The following is a 21,589-nucleotide window of genomic DNA, read 5'->3' as shown; positions in this document are numbered from 1 at the left end:
GAACTCACAACCTTGTGGTTTGTGAGTGAGTGGCTGCAGTACTCGCATTTAACCACTGTGCCACCAGGATGGCTACATTTTATCAAGATGTTGCTGTTCTCAGTTAAGGTGATATATCCATCCATACCATCTTAACTGAGAACAGCAACATCTTGATAAAATGTACACCTGTGACTCTAACATGGCAATACTTTTCTTTCTCTTGTATGATTTTAACACCATTGCCTGATGAAGAAGCCAGTGGAGCTTCAAAAGCTTGCATCATGTATTTTGTGTGTATGGGATAGTCCAATAAAGGTATTGCTGTCTTGTGGATTTTAGATGTTACTGAACTTTGCTGTTTGGCCAACACGGCTACCCCTGGATATTTTTACTAGATGTAATATCACCTATAGAAATACAGTATTAGGTCATGTTTCTTCCTTAGATCTGTGCTATCCCAATGTCTTTACATTCTGTCCAAGCCATAGACTCCTATTCTTATTTCTATCAGACTTGACAGTTTTGTGCCAGGCAAGCAAAGCTAGAGGGAAGGTCAACAACTATTCTGTAAACAGAGCAAGACAGCTTGAAAGCAGTTGATCCTATACCCATTAAGCTTCAGGCTGATAAAACTAAGAAACCAAGCCCCAGAGAGCCCCTTAACACAGGTGTGGACATTTCAAGACAAATTTATGTTACCTTGGAGGAGATTGTGTTCTTCTCCACTACTATCTCCCCCCTGCCACCAGCAGATGTAATGCCAGAACTGTGAAACTAAACATGTGGTCCTTTCCCTAACAAAGGAGAAGAAGGTATACAGGTAGATTTAATATAAGATCAAGGAATCAAAAGACAGAATAACATTTAAGTGAAAAAAGAAACAGTATTACTACTGCAGTTTTTCAGTCTTTTTAAGAAGTCATTTTATAAAAGCTAGTTGTAGACAATATGTGCTTTAAACTGAATGCATGTATGTGTAAGTGTATGCAGGTATAGAGGGAACAGTCAATGTATGACACATGGATACATGTATGAGCACATACTTGCTAAAGCTTGTAGTGTGTATGAAAGTGCCTGCATGCACCTACATACACAAAAATTGGTAAATCTTGGTCAGAAATTCTGGACAGTGTCATAGAACCTTATCTCAAAAGCTACTGGATCAATTTGGTACGTTATGAACTCCATTGGTTGGGCACTGAAAGCTCCCTGCACTTCACAGAATCAGTTGCTTAATGAGCAGTTTGCTTTCTGTTGGCTTCCTTGTAAATCAAGTGTTGCTGCCTTTAAATCATTTGTGCCCTTCTTTTTGTCTAAATTTATTAGGGTAGACAAACTTTCTTTGGGTTACTCATTATTGTTGCTCCCTGCCACAATATACAAAGAGGAAGGTTGTCATTACAGAGGAGTCTGTGAATCAGAACTGTAGAGTATGTCATTATCACATCGGTTCCTTCTGCTATGCCTCAGAAGAGTTTGCCAGAGCTCCCTATTAACTGGCCTTATTTTTGGATGGAAACTTGACTGTCACTTCTACTTAACTGCACCCATTCCTAACGTCTAACGATGTGCATGTTTTGTTTTGGGAACGTGCATTGTGTCGAGAAGCATTTTAACAAGATATAAAGTGTTGGTGTGTTTATTGTAACTGTGGAATTTAACCCTGTTTCCAACAGACTCACTAGTGACAGTCCCAATGGAAGTATACTTTCTTTCCCTGGCTTACTTTCTCTCTGTCATATATACAGTCTTTCTCTCGCACAGTGTCTTTCCATTTCATCACTTTCCTACTTAACATTTAAGTTTATACGTATCATTTTGAACATTTTTCTCTCTTGAATCACCCTTTCATCATTTGATTTAAATAGCATGCATTCTCGCAAACATTTCAAAAGCTATTTTCACATCTGTAAGCTTTCTTTCTTCCTGAAAGATAACAAAAACTCTTAATGAGTACTAGACTTTATTTTAGGTTTTAAGTCGTAGTTGAATGCAAGCAGTATTTCCTCCATAGATTAAAGGTGTAGCACTGAAAGAGAAGTTACTCTTATTTCAATTTTTTTTTAAAGGAAGCTGGAGGACAAAGAAACCCAACCTTGAATTTCCAATTAGGAAAGGGGCTGTGTCTGTTGTCTGAGGTGTCTGTTTGACAAGCAGTCATGTGGAAGTAGTACAGTGTGTAAGCTCCTAGTGAACATAGAAGTAGTCATGATCCAAACTGTGGGATAAGTAATTAAAATAATTAGAAATAAAGAAGCTTTGTCAGTGTACACATTCTTTTGACCAAGGCAGCTAAGGCCAAGTATGATATTTTTAGAATGGGATATTTTTAAAAAAAAAAAATCAGGCAATTTAAAATGTAATCTAAAAACATTTTTAGAATTCAAATTGGAAACCTAAGTATGAACATGCCAGTGTTTACCATCCTATGTTGGTTTGTGCTGCACTGAATACCAGACTGAGATAGGTTGTTCATTTTGTTCAGTTAGCAGTCTATTGAATGCTGGTTGTCTTGCTTTTCCCTTAGATATGAGATTGTGTTCTACTGAAACTATAACCCAAACCTGAGCAGTATTATCTCTTTTATCAGGCTTCAAAGATCTGAGGCAGATATTTCCCAGCCTTATTACTAAAGACCCCAGGCGGGGCTGACCCTGAGATTTCACACATGCAGACCAAACGTTGCAACCAGTGGCCAAGCTGGTAAAAAAAATGCTAAGGGTTTTGGTCTAATATATATGAAGGGCACTAGGCTAGAGAAGCCTGCAGTACATCTAAGTAGTATAAGCTGTTTCCTTTGATGCATCCTTTGATTGGTTGGAGTAGAGGATTAATTAGAAATGTGAATTTTAACTGTATCTCTGTTGTCTGGGTGTTTCCTTTGATACATCTCATAGATATGGTAAATCAGGGATGGGCAACTACAGCAGGTCTGGGAGACAGTTTTCTGAAAACATTGATCGTTATATAATTAAACTGTGGACTGTGCAACTTATTTTAGATGTGAATTGTCACTCATGAAGTCCTCAAGGAAGGGAGTTTGTCCTCTTTTTTTCTTTTTCCTCTTTCTTTCTTTCTTTCTTTCTTGTGCTTCAAGGAATCTGGAGGGGTTGGGACAACAAGAACAGTCTGGGGAACAGATGTGGCCCCAAGGTTGCACTTCACCAATCCTGCAGGAAATGGTTTGAGCTTAATCTTGTGTCCTGTCACAGCTCTTTCATTTACTGAATATACATTTTGAATGAAAAACACCAAGAAAAATGATTTATCAGAAAGACTTTTTAAAAAGAGGATCCAAAAAGTTTTACAGTTACAACTTCAAAACCTAGACAGATGTTTAGCCCTCTTCTGATATTTCGGTTGAATGTGTGAAAGGCTAAATTGAGGGCTGTCGATGTAAGTGCCAGCCTCAAACATCCAGAAACATTTGAGATCTTGTGCATTGAGCATGATGTCTTGTCTACACAGTCCGAAAATCTGGTAACCTGGTGCAATGCTGCAGCAGGACAGCCGGGCTGATACCACATTGACTTTGCTAGACTGTCCCCTATCCATGGAGCAACTGCCGCCACTTCCTTACCTGCAGGAGCTCTGTGGAAAGGCATGTCTCCAGGAGGTGTCCAACTATGTGATCATAGGTACCCTTTCCTCTCGCTGATTCCATGGGCACCCATTCTACCCTTATAGAAATTATGGCACACTGCAATCTTTACACAGAGCTCCTACTGGTGAGGAAGCAGCAGCCACAACTCTGTAGACAGGCCATCCCGTTTTCCTGCACTGCTCAGAGGAGGGAAGGAGGGTGACGTGGCTCTTGGCAGGTGGACAGATGGCTCAGTCTGAATTGGGCCTGATCCAGCTATCCACGTGCCCAAAACTCCAGGGTTTCCCCAACTTTGCTTACACCAAGGCAAAGTCAGATTAACAGGGAACACCTATGGTAATTCCCTGGAAGCAGCCATGCATTGTTCAGAGAAAGCTTTGGGTTGAATTTGAGATTTTTTACAAGTGTAGACAAGCCCTGCCATACCAGTATCACCAGGATTCCCAATTACAAAAACTCTTTAACCATGTTTTGTTCAATCTGATTACAAAGTTGGCTGCAGATGATTGCGCTCTTGTAAAGCTATTGGATGCACTGGAATGCTTGAGGAGTGCAGCTTACATTTGCACTGATATCCACACCATTATTTAGCTTTCCATTCATTCAAGCAGATAGCTGCCTGTAGAGAGCTGGTTCTCTAGAAAATATATTGTGGACTAGAACTTGGGACATTCTTCAGCCCTTACAGACCTTAGAAACTAATTTGTGTAGATCTCATTCACAGCAATCAGACATACCATATTATGGCTACAAACTCTGAGCTAATTTAGAAAACCAAAAACAGTTTAGGAACAGGACAGGATAAAAATAAAACTGATTAAATAAATAGTCACTCTCGAGCCACTTACTTCCAGTCCAGAAAGTGCTAAACTGTACTCGCACTTTTGTTTGTGGACTGTGGTGTAATAAAGTTCATAAACCACAATGGCTTCTGCATTTTGTCAGTATGACAAATTTTGTCAGTACAAACTTGAGTCCTTGGTTTGACTGATAGATTACGACTCTGGAGAACAGAGTTCAAATCCCCATTTAGCCATTAAACCTATTGGGTGATCCTGGGCAAGTCCCACTCTCTCAGCCTCAGAATGGCAATGGCAAACCACCTCTGAAGAAACTTGCCAAGAAAACCCTGTGATAGATTAGCCTTAGGGTCACCATAAGTCGGAAACAATTTGAAGGGACACACCAACTATCAGGTCTGAATGCACAGAGAAGCCATTGAAATTCACAAACACTTGGACAACTTCAGGAAAGAAGAAACCCTTAAAGTAAATAAAGTTTGGCTACCAGTCCTGAGAACACCAAAACCAGGACTCAGCAAATGCAAATGAGAAACCACTCAGGGTCAGAGGCTTTCCCAGCAAATAATGATCACCAATGAGCACACACTAATCCTCTTTTGCATATCCTTCTACCCTGAGGCCCAGCCATCAACAAAAGAACAATACACAGATTAACATGGGAATCACTCCTCCTTACCCAGGATCACACAGTGTGTGTGTGTGTGTGTGTGTGTGTGTGTGTGTGTGTGTGTGTGTGTGTGTACCCACTCTCTTCCAAGTCAGCATTCTCTGAAGATGCCAGCTACAGATCCTGGCGAAATGTCAGAAGTAAACTCTTCTAGAACATGGCCACATAGCCGAAAAACCCACATAAAAACTGTGGATGTCCGCCATGAAAGCCTTCGACTTCACACCAACTTTTCATTTTAATTTCTAACTTCATTCTGAATGCTGGGAAAGTAATTCAAAATCTTCACACAGGATAGGAAAACTGTAGTACAGCTATTTTGTGAGAAAGAACCTTTTGAGGAAAACAATCTTGTCATTCCCAGATTGCTCTTCCAAGAATGACAAGCATCTTAAAACTGTTCTTTTTTGAGAATGGGAGTGACTGTTTTTTTCTTCTTCAGGCTGAGGATAATATTGAGGAGGACTGCATGGCAAGAAAAGCAAGCTGCTCACTAAAATATGGAAACCAAAATAAGAATAGGCTCAAACTAACTAAGGACATGCAAGGGCTTGAATTTCTAGAGTGAATTAATCTGTTTACATATTTGATTTTTGACTCTTGATTTGAGGTCGATGGATGACGTTCACATCTCCTTCTATTTTTACTTTCCTTTCTCAACTAATTATTTTATACTGAATACCGTGACATTTCTAAATGTCAAAACTAATTTGCTCTGTTAACTTTGTTCTTTGTGTTGGACATAATTGGGCAGATTGTGTCTCATGATAAATGAAATTTAGAGATCTGAATCTTATCAATACGTGGAAAGGCTGCTAATATTACATTTAGATACAATTATAATTGTTAGAGAATACAGATAAATCTCTAGGCCCATGTGCTCAAGAATAGTTTATTTGTGTTTAAAATTAGAATGTACACCATTCGTAATATGTACTGGTATAGCTGAGGCTTCTCATTTTTAATTCTTTAGAGGTAGTACTGCCCAGCACTGTAGACTCTTATTGTATCTATATATCATTGTTATAGGTATGAGAACAAGAAAACTATTAAGCTTAATTAACAACCATCATTTTTCAAGACTGCCTCTTTTAAGACACATCCAAGTGAGGGAGAGTACAAACAAGGGCAACAGGATGACAGCATGCTTAATGTTTAGAATTAAATAAATAAAAGGCAAGAAGTAAAAAGGAGTAGTTTTGCCCAAGTGAAGAAAGCAGAAAGAGGGGGGAAAGCTGATAACGAAGCAACTGGTTAAAGTCCATGAAAAGCATATGATTAAGAAAACTGAAACATTTCCCCCTTTTAAATGCTAAAGAAGCAGAAAATAAGTCATGAGATAGGTGCATTGTTGAACAAAGGTGTGATATGATTGCTTAGAAAGACTGCAGAGAAGCTGAATAAATTCTTCACCTTGCTCTTTATTTGAAGCAGTTTTGAATCGCTCATTTCATCTAATGAATTAAATCAGATAGAGGTAACAAGATGAAAACTCTCATGGCTAACTGACAAATTAAAAATTAATAAGTCATTGAAGCCGGATGCTATACACCCAAGAGTTCTTAAAGAACTCAAATGTGAAATTATTGATCTTCTATCAGAAGTATGTAACTTGTCATTGAAATTACCATTCTTACTAAAGGACTGGAAAGTAACCAATGTGACATTGATTTTTTAAAAAGGGAACCAGAGAAGAGCCAGGAAATTACAGGTCTCTTACTGTAACATCTGTCTTGTCTAAATTGATGGAAACTGTTATTAAATCTGGAAATGTTAACAATATAGGCCTAATTTAATTTGTTAATTCTAGCTAGAATAAACCAGTTGACTCAGTTGAATTTACATACATGTTGAGTTCCCAAATTCCCATTGAGACTAACAATTCAGTGTAAACCATAGAAGAATAAGCCCTGCTGAGCATTTAATAACCTGGCTTTTGCAATGAAAACTTCTACCTTACCAACATTCAGAATCCCAGTAGAGTAGCAGTTAGGAAGTATTAGTGATGATCCTGTATATGTATGTAAGAATTTTCTAACTGTACATTCACAGATAGAGGCAAAACCTACAGTTACTAAGCAGGAAAAAACAATGCTGGGGTTGCTGACAGGTCAGTAAAAAGGTTGACTTTACTAGCAGTGAAAAAAGGCAAATACCATGTTAAAGATAATTAGGGTGTGATTTGGAAATTTGGAGCCAGTGTGGTGTAGTGGCTTGAGCATTGGACTGTAACTCTGGGTTTAAATCTGTGCTCAGCCTTGGAAACTCCCTACGTGATCCTGGGCAAGTCACACTCTTTCAAACTCAGAGGAAGGAAAAAACTAACCCCCTCTGAACAAATCTTGCCAAGAAATGCCATAGGATCACCATAAGTCAAAAATTACTTGAAGGCACACAGGAACAATACTGATTCTGCAGTAAAAATAAATGAAAGACTAACACTTGATTTTGCAGAAGCCCACAAAATCTGTACAAGTGCTTTCAGTGACCCAACCAAATTGTGTATCTAGTGACCAGAGATCATTATAAACTACATTCAGAGATTTGAATTATCCTATTTTCTGCTTTTACCACCACTGCTGTACTTGTACTATGCATGAAATTCAAAATGATGGCACAGGGGGTTGGACTCGATGGCCCTTGTGGTCTCTTCCAACTCTATAATTCTATTATTCTAATGACAGCTGTAGTTGACAATCATTAGAAGTTCCAAGCAAAGGATAACTGGACAATTCAGTAGCTCTCAGCACAGAAATCCATTCCAAATGTGGTGTTCCATGCTGAAGGTCCAAAGTTCGGACTCTGTCAATTTCTGTTGTGTCTGGGGAAAGCTTCTACCTGTAAATAACCAGTGTCTACATCACTGGGCTCATCCAAATTACTTCAGAGAAGCAGATGCTTTCACAGCAAATACTAACAGTTGGTGTCTCTTGGAGCCATGTGAGCATTCATACACATTGTGTGAAAGGGGGAGAATGAAAGAAGCTTAATGGTGTGGTCCTATCATTCAGATTTCATAACACTGTAGACAATTGGTCAATCATCAGTTCACTTCTGTGGCTGTGCTCGCTATTGATTCTGGAGATCTGGATGAACATACCTTCTTTTTTATTTTTAAGATACAATGTTCACAAATCACAAAATCTCACTGTGCTACTAAATCCCATCCAAACCAAACTCAAAGTGTGCTCACCAATTGCTCCTCTTCATCCTGGAAAGAAGGGACCAGTGGGATGCCACAGGGTTCAGTCCTGAGCCTAGTGGTGTTCAACATCTTTATCAATGACTTGGATGATGAAATAGAAGGCATGTTTTTCAAATTTGCAAATTAGAAGGGGTAGCTAATACCCCAGAGGACGGGTTCAAAATACAAAAAGGACCTTAATAGATTAGAAAGCTGGGCCAAAACTAACAAAATGAATTTACAACATTGAGAAATGTGAGGTAACTACACTTCGGGGGGAAATGAAATACACAGATATAGGATGGGGGACACCTGGTTTGACAAAAGTACATGTGAAAGGGATTCACGAGTCCTAGTAAACCACAAGTTGAACATGACTCAACAGTGTGATGCAGCAGCTAAAACACTGCATAAATGATGGAAATTAGAACTATAATTTTCCTGGTTTGTCTCTTTTGTGAATCTTGATGACTTTCAGAGTTATTGGGGTTTTTTTTTAAGTGTACATTCCACAGAAGGGGATTTTTCCTTTAGAGATTTTGCATCTACCAATCCAGAGATGCCGCATTGATTGAGGACAAATGTGAGCATTCCTCTCTCCACCATTATACTTCTTCTCCCAAGAATAAAAATTTCCATCAGTTAACTCTCTCTTATGGTAATCAATTCCCCATCCATTCTGGTCCCTGATTTTTGTCTCGACCCACACAATGAAAATTGCCTTTCTGTACCCCTGTATCCCCCCATCCTGTGTGTGGAACCTGCAAGAAAGGGGAGGCATTTATCAACCAACTCATATCTACAAAATGTTGTGAAATATTTAGAAGTCAGCTGTATTAACCAAATAGGTTTGTTGATCCAGCTGAAGTTCAAAACACCTGTTGGACTGTCACAGCAATAATGTACTGACTATAATAGATTTTCAAGTGGAAATTTATTTTACAAGCAGATTTCGCAAATAAGCCAGATGTTTTTTGTTCTGAAAACTTGAGAAACAAAGAGAGGCACATACTTTAGGGTCCTTTCACAGGGCCAATCTGCCACATGCAAATTCTCTAAGCATACGGCAAGATGGTGACCAGGTGGTAGACAAATGTGGATGATCATGCCAGATTTCTTGTGGCATGCATATTACATTTGACTCACATGGGCTAGGTTCAGCCCAAGGAACTACAGTTAATCCTCTGTCATTTGAGCTGCATCAGCAACTTACAGGTTCTTTTACCACAAATTAGTAGAAAATGCATGCTGTTGCAATTTAGAATACTAATTATTTTTTAAAAAATATTTTCTGTAACATCAAGGTGTGTGTCTGTCTATTCTTGATTTTGTGTGTGTGTGTGTGTGTGTGTGTGTGTGTGTGTGTGTGTGTATGTATGATGGATTCAGAATTGTTTATGTATTTAGAAGGGGTTGGCCTCACTATGAAATGGCTTAATTTACCTTCACTGAGATCCATCTGGGGAAGAGCAAGACCCATATTTCAATGATAGAGCATTGCTTTGCAAAAGAAGAGGTTCAGTCCCTGAACTGAATTTCCAAGGCTCATGTAAATATCTAAAGGTAGACAGCCTGTCCTGATAGTCTGAGCAGACAATATTAGCCCAGATGAGGGGTGGCCAATGTGTGTCTCTCCGGATGTTGTTGGACTGCAACTCAGCACTATCTAGCATAGCTGGTGGTAAGGAATGCTGAAAATGGCAATCCAACAGCACATGGAGATATAGATTAGCTAGATATAGGACAGCTTCTTATGTTCCTGTGATGTGTCTATGTTCACTTTATTAATTAGATATCTTATCAGATGTGTTTGAGCACCCAACATATTTTTTTTTATCCCCAAGAGAGGGGGAATGTATGCACACGGGTGTATATACACACACAAAACACACACACCTTAGAGATCCGTGTGTGTGTGCGCGCGCGCTTGCTTTCAAGTCACTCATCCACCTATGCGACCCCATGAATTTCACAGACTTCTTAGGCAAGGAATACTCAAAGATGTCCTAAAGCACCTGGTATTTGTTCGCAGTCTCCCATCCAAGTACTGACCAGAACTGACCCCACTTAGCTTCCAAGATCAGATGGAATCTGGTGCCTTTATGGTATTTGGGGCAGTTTGGAGATCCTAATATAGTTTGCTTTTTCCTCGCTGCTGATAGTAGGGGGGGAATAACTATCTGTATGAGGATCTCTAAAGATATGGAAAATAAAATAGGTAGTATGGAATTTGGAAGCAGTAGACCAGGAATCCCAAGAACGGCCACATCAGGCTTTCAGGGGCAGAAATATGCAGTACTGTTCTTAACTCTGGTCATCACCACCTCATTCTCCTTCTCCTTCTCCTCCTTTTTCTTATTTTAGGGAAATTACATGTGTCAAATAATATATTCTGTACAGTGTTGAGTAGCTTAATTCAAAATTATTTTCAGTATGCATATTTTTAAAAGACAGGTTCTACCCTCTTTTACTAATATATTTATGAATAGAAAGGAAAGAACTTATGTTGTTCAGGCAGGTAAGATACTTAGGTAGCAGAGCCCTCTGGATCTGTGATACTATCACAACTAGCCAGATTTTGAAACAGACTTTAAAAAAAACACACTATATAATTAATGGCTTTACTAATGAGTGTTAAGTAGGAATGATAAAATAGCAGTTAACAGATCTGGTTATGATAAAAGCCAGCTGCTTGGTAGGGTTCTGGACACATCATTTTTAAAAAAAACTGTAACTGTAAGTGGAGAAAAAGCAGGCCTGCAGTTGCAAAGTTAAGCAGTGTCAAGCAAATGTTGTTGACTGCCAATTTGGAAAGATTCCTAAACTACTCGGATCAAAATATTGTCAGAAATGTTACCTGGTTGATGGTGTCTCCTTGATGTGGATAGCATATGAAACAGGACTGAAAATGAACCATCAACCACATTTACAGTATGCTCATGCCAGCCAGTACTTTTTTTGGTATAGAGTAGAAACATTCTCTTCTAAGAAGAAGTTTCTCCTCTTAGAATGTAATGGTACTTTCTTTTTGTAAAAGACATGCAAATGACTAGAATCTTAATTTTTCAGAAAGTAATCTCAGTTCTGCTGTTGTTTTCATTGAAGAAAATTATTCAGCCTCTATAACTGTGTTTTTTGTAGTTGTAGGTAACAATCACACATTTTTAAAAAATCTGATAGATGGTATAGTAGTTTAAGCATTTGACTATGACTCTAGAGATCAGGATACAAATCTCCACAAAGCCATGGAAACCTAAAGGGTGACCTTGGGCAAGTCCTAGTCTCTCAGCCTCAGAAGATGGTCAAAACAAACCTGCTCTTAACAAATTTTGCCAAGAAACCCCAGTGATAGGGTTGTCATGTCAGAAATGACTTGAAGGCACGCAATAACAACCGTAGCAATATTTTATCATTTTGAAATAAGGGGAAAATAACTGAAGAATGGCTGAAATGTTGAAGCGTTTGTTTGGTCTTTTTATCAAGGAGGTTTATAGAGTCTTATATGGCCCACTTATTAAGAAGGTCTAGAGTCAGAGAATCTGAGGAGATAATCTAATAAGATAAAAAGGCCAGTCTATCTAAGGCGGGTTATAGACCGCCGCTTGCTCCGTGCACGGCTCCCGCGCGGAGCAAAAAAGGAGCTCCAAAATGGAGCTCCTTCTTGCGGCGCCCCTATGATGTCGCGAGGTGCCGCTGGCGCATTCGCGACGTCATAGGCGCCGCAACACGTTCGGACGCTATGCGTCCGATACGTAAAGATGGCGCCGGCCGTGTGGAACAGCCGGCGCCATATTGTACGGACAGAGTCCATATTAGACCCAGGGGCGTCTAGAAGAGACGCCCCTTTTTTAAAATGGGACGTCCTGCGGATGTCCCAAGTGCCGGTGTGTAACCGGCCTAAGTAAGGTTTTGGATGTTATGCTATACTGAAAAATATAAAAATGTTAAAAAGTAAAAGAACATGCATGAGTTTGATTCTGGGGTTTTTTTTAAACAAAAGTCTTTTTTTCTGTACCAGATGCATACAACTTCTAAAGATTCTTGAATGAGAAACTGCACCTTCTGTGTGAAACTTGAGATGCATTTCTCCAACCTATGATTCAGTATTTACACCCAATTGGGCTGGGAAAGATAAGATCAACCATCCTGCTTATTAATACCCTCTAGTTTCTCAAGACAGTCTTCCTCAGGAAAATAAAAAGAGTAACTCAGATCCTGCTATGTCTAGTCTTAAAAAACAGGGATCAAATGAACTCCTTCTAACAAATTAGAATTTTGGCTGTCTTAGAGGATTTCATTGAAGAAGTAAGATGCTAGCCTACAAGTCTCCTCATTTCTCTCTTTTCTTAAAATCCCCATTTAACTGCAGAGCACCAAAAATTAGAATTACTGGGTGTTTTGGGCTAAATGATTATTTGTTAGAGCTTAGCAGCAGGAGCAGCAGGCCTGGGTTAAAAATTCAATGACCAGGAACAAATGTGCCCTCTCCGACATTTCCCTGCTAAAGTCCTTAGTGCACTTTGTTTCTTTTCAGCCTTCTTCTTCCATATTCACACAGTCAGTTTTCTTCCGAATCTCTGACACTTCTAATGGGAAATAATGAATTGTCCCAAAAGACAGATGGGATTTAAAACTCTGTTTCTTTACTTTATTTGTGTCTGGTTTTTCAACCGAATAACATCTGAAATCAAAGATGTATGACAGAGTTGAGAAAAATATTTGCAAATACTGTTTATTTTATTTTTATTTTAGAAAATGTTTATATGGTCAGCCCTCTGAATCCATGGATTTTGCACTCACAGATTCAGACAGCTGTGACTTGAAAATCTTCCCAAAAACTCCCAAAAGAAAACCTTGATTTTGCCATTTTATATTAGGGACTGCACCGTTGTATATAATAAAATAATAAATAAATAAAACTTTTATTTATATCCCACTTTTCTGTGACAAGACAATCAAAGCTTCTTACAACATGTTAAAATCCCCATTTACAATGGGATTTGAGCATCCACGGGTTTTGGTATGAAGCGGTACAGAGGTACACTGTACCTCTTCTCATTTTTAAAAATCTCCAAGTGACATCCAACCCCACCCAACTCGCTCACACCCACCCAGGTCCTGATTACATATGCCAAGCCAGGTCCTTTCTCTTTGATCAAATGCTGGATGGGTTTAGTCTTATGATAATGCCCATTGATAATGAACAATATCACTACCAGACATGGTAGTTGAATAACCAGCTATTTGTGAAATAGAGGGAAAATCAGAAAGCAACATGGCCTTTCAAATAATGCATACACGCTTAATCCCCCTACCCTTTCCACTGTCACGTTCCTCATATGAAAAGTAACAAGTCTGAAAAGGAAACATTCTTGGTCATATGGAGGCTCTCCATAGAGCCCACTACACAGGAAAATCAAGATTCTTTCTCATTTGGAGAACCTCCATATGAACACAAACTTCTCTTGAGACCCATTATATTCCACATAGAGAGAACAGTGATGAAGAAGTGAGAATTAGGCACTCCCTTCATCATTGTGTTGAAGTCAACTGAGTAACAATTGAATAAGGCTTTTTACCACTGCTAGGTTCTAGCGACACCTTTACACCACAACCCCAGCAAAGCCAAATACATCTAAAGAATTTTAAATGTTTCTATCTCATAACATCACCATTTCCATACAAACACACACAGTCACATACAATTGTCATCCATGGTGATAGCCAGATGCTCACACCAGCCATTGGCCTATCCCTTGGCTCACATCTAGGAAATGGTTAGATCTCAACTGTACTACACTCTCACTTTTGCATGATTCAATCATACACTTACAGTATGGTCACCACATCCACAGGGAATGCATTCCCAGACTTGCTGTGAAAACGTGAAATCTCAAACAATAGTGATTCCTAGTGAAATGAATGGCTTCTGGAAGAAGTTGACCATAGAGCTGCACACCCCTCTAGTCATTTCTAGGTCCTCCTGCATGACTGTATGGCCAATTTCTATTAGAGGCATACCATAGAATCATACTGGAGGACCTATAAAATGCCTAGAGAGAACATATTTTTTGGATGTGGGTAAGTGAAATCATGGGTACCAGTCCAGCAGATAAAACAAGGTGTACTGTACTTTCACACTATCACATACCAGCCTTCAAGACAAAAGTAGTGACACCAACTTCAATGGATGCTATTTTTATAGCTCTGTTGTTGTGTGCCTTCAAGTCATTTTAAATTTACAGTGAGCCTAAGATAGGCTATCATGGAATTTTCTTGGCAAGATTTATTAAGAAGAGCTTTGTTATTTCTTTCTTCTTAGGCTGAAAGAGTATAACTTGTCCAAGGTCACCCAGTGGCTTTCCATGGCTGACCAGAGATTTGAACTCTAGTCCCCCAGAGTCCTAGTCCAACAGTCAAACGACTACACCATGCTTGCTCTCTTTATTACTCTATGGAATGTAAATATAACTATTATAAATAATACTATTCTTGTTTTGAAGATGGGGAATGCCTTACAAAGCAGCATAATTGTAGAGACAGAAGTGTTAGGAAGACAACTTGTTCTCTCGATCCCTGTCCCTCGTGGCTAGCGGCTCAGGGGGGTGCGGCTGTAACAACTCTGTTGCACCGCATAATTAATACATCTCTTAGGGAAGGGCAATTTCCATCCAGCTTAAAATTGGCCGTCGTAAAACCGCTGTTAAAAAAGCCCTCCCTAGACCCCCTGATGCATAATAATTATCGGCCTGTTTCGCTATTACCTTTCTTGGGGAAGGTGATCGAGAGGGCAGTTGCAATCCAGCTTCAATCGATCTTGGATGATATGGATTATCTGGACCCATTTCAAACCGGGTTCCGGGCGGGCTACGGAGTTGAGACTGCCATGGTCACCCTGGTCGATGATCTCCGTCTGGGCATGGACAGGGGTAGCGTGTCCCTGTTAGTGCTCTTGGACATCTCAGCGGCTTTCGATACCATTGACCACGGTATCCTTCTGGAACGCCTGAGGGAGTTGGGAATCGGGGGCACTGCGCTCCAGTGGTTCCGTTCCTACCTCTCGGGCAGTTTCCAGATGGTGCAGCTGGGGGACGTGTGCTCCGACAAGAGGGCACTTACATCTGGTGTCCCTCAGGGAGCCATTCTGTCCCCCATGCTATTTAACATTTACATGAAACCGCTGGGAGAGATTATCCGGAGACACGGGGCGCGGTGTTATCAGTACGCTGATGACACCCAAATATATTTCTCTGTGTCTCCGACTGATGCAGTGACCAGGGATGGCATCTCTCCTCTTGATGCCTGCCTAGACTCGGTAATGGGCTGGATGAGGGAAAACAGACTCAGTTTGAATCCAGAGAAAACGGAAGTGCTCGTGATAGGTTCCCCCGGTCCGGGACTGGAAGTTTGTCCACCTGTCCTGAACGGGGTCACGCTCCCCTTGAAGGACTCTGTTCACAGCTTGGGGGTGCTCCTGGACTCGTCACTCCACCTTACATCTCAGGTGGATGCGACTGTCCGGAGCACCTGCTATCAGCTTCGGTTGATACGCCAGCTGCGACCCTTCCTGGGCCGAAGGGACCTTGAAACGGTGGTACATGCTCTGGTAACCTCTCGTTTGGATTTCTGTAACGCGCTCTACATGGGGCAACCCTTGTACCATACTCGGAAGCTACAGTTGGTTCAAAATATGGCAGCTAGATTGGTCACTGGATCTTCCAGGGCCACCCATATAACACCAGTATTAAAAGATCTACATTGGCTGCCTATTCGCTTCCGAGCGCAATACAAGGTGTTGGTTATGACCTATAAAGCCCTAAATGGCTTGGGCCCAGGGTACTTGGAGGACCGCCTCTCCCCATATAATCCGCCCTGCACTCTCAGATCGGTCAGGAAGCATTTGTTAAGGATTCCTAAGTCAAAATACACCTTGACTGCACAAAGGGCGTTTTCCATCTCGGCCCCGCAGCTCTGGAACTCGCTTCCCAGTGAGCTCCGCTCGGCCACCTCCCTTGATCGGTTCAGGAAGGAGTTAAAAACCTTCCTGTTCCAACAAGCCTTCCCCTAATTGTTCCCTTGTTGGCCTCCCTCTTCCCCCCCTCACTGTTACTGTTGTTGTACATTCTAAGCTAGCTGGATATTGTTATATTGTTGATTGCATTTTATTGTATTTGGTGATTTGCTATTTTAATGTATATTTGCTGTGTTTTTATCTTGTAATGGCACTTTCTGTAACCCGCCTTGATCTGAGGAAAGGCGGGCTATAAATAAATATTTTATTTATTTATTTATTTATTTATTTATTTATTTATTTATTTATTATTCTCAGACCCAGAGAACAGATCCGCTCCATTGGTAGCTGTTAATTAATCATCATCTTCATGATTTTAAAGGTCTTCCACACTCACAGTGCTAAACCATTCACAATCATCTGCTGACATGTTTGCAGGAATGGTGTTTCTGCTATCATATTTGCAGGAATGGTGGACTGAATGTGGAATGTGGCATTTTGCATACCCCAACAATGGCAGTGTGCCAGAACAATGAAGTTTATAATTGGATATGAATATTTCTGTATCATAAAATGCAAAGAAAATATATAAATCAGTGCTGCCCTGGTGGTCTCAATTAGTAAAAGGAAAGAGATCTAAATTCTGTCCCTTCTCATCTCTCTCTCCCTCCACACATAAAAGCACACACACAGAGTAGAATTTCTTTGGGGCCAATGGGATTATTCTATGTGCATATTCTATGGGTCTTTCAAATTTGAAACTGTGAGGTCCTAAGAATGATATACTGGTGTGAAAGCTAGTATATACAGTATGTATATGTAATAATGGTCAAAAAATTAGCCATTAGCCATTTTAGCAGCCCTGGATTGTTTATTTGTTGTTTTAAGTTTTGCTTTGCTTTCAGTGTCAGTCAGTTTCAGCCTCACAGTTTATATCATGGACATATATTATCTGTGGTGTAGATTGTATGTGTAATCTTTTCCCCATATCATTCTTCTTCCCATCAGTCCTTCCACACTGGTTGGCCAATCGGCTGTTGTTCCTTTCATACATCTTTCTGTTTCTGAAATCTTTTAATTCTCCCATTTTCAGGAGTCTTCATATTTATTACATCATTTTGAAAGATTTGCTTGGGATTTTTATTTTAATTGAACAAATATTGAAAAATCAATGCAATATATAATGTAATTCAGTGGCTTTAGTGGAGTAGCCCCTACTCCCTAGAAACGGTGTACAACTTAAATCCTGGACTTTTGTGCCCCTCTTTTTAAATGGACATCTGGTGAGGAAAAAGAATACTAACTGGGTGTTGTTGTTGTTTTAAAAAAATATCTTTGGGAATAACAGTGGTTGCCAGCTGCATAAACAGCACTCACCCAGCGGCATTGTTCAGTCATTGGGAGTGCCTAGGATCTCATCTGATTAGTGAAAATCTGTAATTATTAGGGCAGTTTGTAAGCATTTTCTTTTAACCAAAAAAAGCCCAAGCAGGTCACTAAACCTGCTTTTGTGTCAAAAAAAAAAGAAGAAGCTGCATTGGGAGGTGAGGTTTGAAGGCACTTTCTGAAAAATGCAACACTACTTCTGCCTTTGCTGCAAACAGTATGTGATGATCCTGCGTGAAGAGACCCTTACTCATTATCAGACCTTGAAAAAGTTTCCATGGGGACTACAAGCAGCAGCATCCCCTTGACAGCTTGACTGTGGGCCATGCTGGTTGGGGGATTTGCGAATTACAGTAAAAAAAGTAACTTTCCCAAATGGTGTTCATTGTTGGGGAGAAAGTAGAGCAGCAATCTCTTCTTGGGAATTGCTCAGCATACTCTGTACAAATTTACTACACTGAGTAGTGGGAATGGAGGGAGATCACAACCTCACAGGGTGCATTCTATACCCTGCAGAATTGGGCTGCTCCTCTGGTAATATTGTCAGTGCCCTGGTCTGTTTTAAGAGGCTTTTCTTTATTTCAGCATTTTCAATAGGACTCTACACATCTGTCTACCCAGCAGCTTTCCTGGCCCACAACAAGTCCTCTGTGAGTTTCCCCAACCAAGCTCAGTGGGATCTCTGTCAGCTGCAAGATTTATGTCATCTTTTTCCGTCCTGAGAACTGTTCCTTAAGCTTTTCACATCTGGATTTAATTGGAAAGACATTAAAAGACATTAAGTGTGCTGGAAAAGCATATTTTAGGCGGGATCTTTATAGACACTTCCATTAAAGAAGCTAACAGTTAGAGGTTGAAGTGGGATGCGGACAAGTCATCAGCCATTATCAAGGACAAAATTGCACTGCTAACTGCTTCACAGCAGTTCCTCATGGAGACCCCAGGCCTATTTCTGACCTAACTCACTCCAGTGTAAATCACAGGAGCAAGGCAGCACTTGAAGAAGCTTTATGCTTTTTTTTTTTAATGAATCGGAGCACACTTAAGGCATTTTTAATTTCTGATGCACTACCTGTAAAAATATTTTAAAACACAATGCATGGTTTAATCTCTTGCTGTTAAATTTTACATATTCAGTTTGTGTTCAGTTGAAGTCACCTTGAGGGGGAATTTTCAGTAGAAAGGAGAAAAAGTGAGAGTTCGTTGTTCATTAATATGGGCAAATCAGAAGGACTTCCTTTGCACACCACAACTGACTGCAGTGTAGTAGGCCGGCTAAACCTAAATGATTAACCACATATTGGTCCTCTTAGGGGTGAGAGGAACAGAATGTTTGGTATGTAAGAATCTTTAGAGAGCATGGCCCCACATTTACTGAGCAGCCAACTAGATTAGCTTATCTGTCACTTGGCAGCAGCTGCTTTGCTATGTTGTAGCAGAGGGAAGGAAGGAAGCAGGATCACCTCACTGGGTCTGCTGGGGAAACTAGATGACATTTTTATTATCGTCATCGTCGTCATCCAGTGGGCCCTTGGTATCCATTGAGGTTTGGTTCCAAGATCCCCCCCCCCCCCCCATGGATACCAAAATCCATGGATGCTCAAATCCCATTAAATACAATGTCACAGTAAAATGGTTTTCTTTATATAAAATGGCAAAATTAAGGCTTACTTTTGGAATTTATGTATTTTTTGAATATTTTTAAGCCATTGATGCTTGAATCCGTGGATAAAAAATCTGTGGATAAGGATGGCTGACTATACAGTATGTGTACCCTGCTGTGTGTGTATCAAGAGATCTCAGGGCAACTTACAACAGCATTAATACAGGTTAAATAAGACTTCTCCCTCAACTGTTTCTGTTCCATCTGGTTGTTATGTATAACTTTAAGAATTGGTACCAAATTTCCCTGCTTTCCTCTTTCATCCCTATCCATTTCCTCCTTTCTTTTAAAAGTATTTTCAGTCTTTGTGAGCCTTTTGAAAGGAAAAATGGGGTACAAATGCTTTGAATGTATAAACGCAACAACCATTATACAAGGTCCATGCCTTTATGCATAGCTTCATATGTGTTCAGTGCATACATTGAGCTATCATACACATTGATTACTCCTTAGAGTATGTGATGCTGGCTTGCCCATTAAGATAGAGTTAATAATTTGGAATCTTTGTAAACTCTAGGATTCCAATATAGTAGCCGTTAACCCAGTGAGGACTGGTTTCCTCTTGGCTAGCCAGGTTATCTCAGACAAGCCATTCTTAAGTTTCACACTTGGTAACATGAAATAGCAGTAGCTTTTCTCACAAGATTGTGGTGAGGGTGTACAGGGTAATTACTGCAGCATGTCTCTCTAGTCTGTGCTACAGCGCTGATACAGAAGAGAAAAAATAAATTTTGCCATTTTAAACAATCTTATAGAGTACAGTGGGCCTTTGCTATCCACTGGAGTTTGGCTCCAGACCCTTGGTATCCATTGAGGTTTGGTTCCAAGCCCCCCACTTGGATACTAAAATCTGTGAATGTTCAAGTCCCATTCAATACAGTGGCATAGTAAAATAGTGTCCCTTATGTAAAATACCAAAATTGAGGTTTACTTTTTGGAATTTATATCTTTTTGGAATATTTTCGACCAATGGTCAGTTGAATCCAGGGATAAAGTATCCGTGGATATGGAGGGCCGACTGTATGCACTATGCAGAATGATTTACAGTCTGATCTCAGACTGAACTCAAGCAAGCAGCCATTTGCTATATATGAAGTCATGTCTCACTATTTACTAGCAATTTGAAGTGCCTGACCATATGCAGACTGATAAGCATTTTGATGTATGTCTTTACATGGGAGAACAGTCATATAATCCTTTTCTTGTCCTTAATATATTCTTAAAATAAATGTGATATTCAAAGGTTTCTTTCTAGAACAAAAGCTTCTGTGGCTAAACAAATAGAGCTTTGAAATAATATCCTGTCTTTAAAGTGAAAAATTGTGTGTGTGTATGCATGTGTTTTTCTTTTTATCTTTCAATAAAAGCAAAACAAATCGTGAAAAATCTCCCTCTGTAAGTCATCCCAGCAAAACAAATGGATTTGTTTTATGGTCCTCCACCTACTTGGGGGTGAGATGTGTTCAGTGTCTAGAGTACATTCACATGAGCTTCTTTTACAAAGCCATGTCCTCTCAGATTGTGTTGCTTTGAGTTAATTCCATCCCTGTGCTTCACATATGTGCTCATATACAATCTCTTCATATGTAGTATATGCCAGAGAGAAGGTGGCCATTACTTGGCTTAGAAGAGTCTGATACATTATGAAGATAATATTGTTATTTTTCCCTTGAAATTATATAATGTTATTGTCTGTTATTACATACAGTAATAGTTTTAAGCTCATGCTAGAAACTATGTATGCCCTTTCCTTAAATGTGAGAGTGCCCCTTAACCTGCACCAAAGAGGTCCACCTTGCATTCATGTTATTGGCTTGTCAATACCAGGCAAAGTCTTTTTAATTATCTCAGGTCTTTAAACCATTGTTTATTTTACTGTCTACTTTACTTTTAGTGCTGTTTTTTCTCTCCATGGCTTCTTTTGCTGTTTATATATATATGTATTTTTAGTGTTTTTGCCTTAATTCTAGTAATCTTTACTGTTGAAATTTCTATTTCTGCTACTGCTTTTCATTTTCATCTCATTTGACTGGATTTTATGGATTTGCTGTGTTTTATTGTGGTTATGTATGTTGTCCTGAGGGCTTCAGCTATACTATAGAACTGACTGATAAAATCATGGAATCTGTAATCAAATTATTAAGGATGAGTGTATAGTTGGCCCTCTATATTAGCAGGTGTTTAGTTTCCACCTCTGCCTCCACCCACCCTACCCCCAGATATGAAACATCATGAGATCACAAATTCATATAAATTTATGGACAATGATGTACATGTATCCACATTGCT

General features: G+C 39.7%; 1 protein-coding gene across 6 annotated transcripts in view; it reads left to right on the top strand.

The window, feature by feature from the left end:
* STAU2 (staufen double-stranded RNA binding protein 2) overlaps positions 1-21,589 on the top strand; it is a 205,874-nt gene that overhangs the window by 160,996 nt on the left and 23,289 nt on the right. Inside the window, exon 14 of one of the 6 annotated variants that reach the window (XM_089517469.1) lies at positions 18,223-18,326. The exons of the other annotated variants lie outside the window; for them this stretch is intronic. Within the exon in view, the coding sequence (XP_089373595.1) occupies positions 18,223-18,234 (12 nt within the window). The 3' untranslated portion in view covers positions 18,235-18,326. Of the gene's footprint in view, positions 1-18,222; positions 18,327-21,589 lie in introns of those variants that run through there. 6 annotated transcript variants of the gene reach the window in all.

Source organism: Sceloporus occidentalis, unplaced genomic scaffold (assembly GCF_023333645.1).
Source record: "Sceloporus occidentalis isolate IW3139 unplaced genomic scaffold, rSceOcc1.0.p SCAF_3, whole genome shotgun sequence".
In the NCBI taxonomy this organism is placed as follows: Eukaryota; Metazoa; Chordata; class Lepidosauria; order Squamata; family Phrynosomatidae; genus Sceloporus; species Sceloporus occidentalis.
This window is presented reverse-complemented; position numbering and strand designations above follow the sequence as displayed.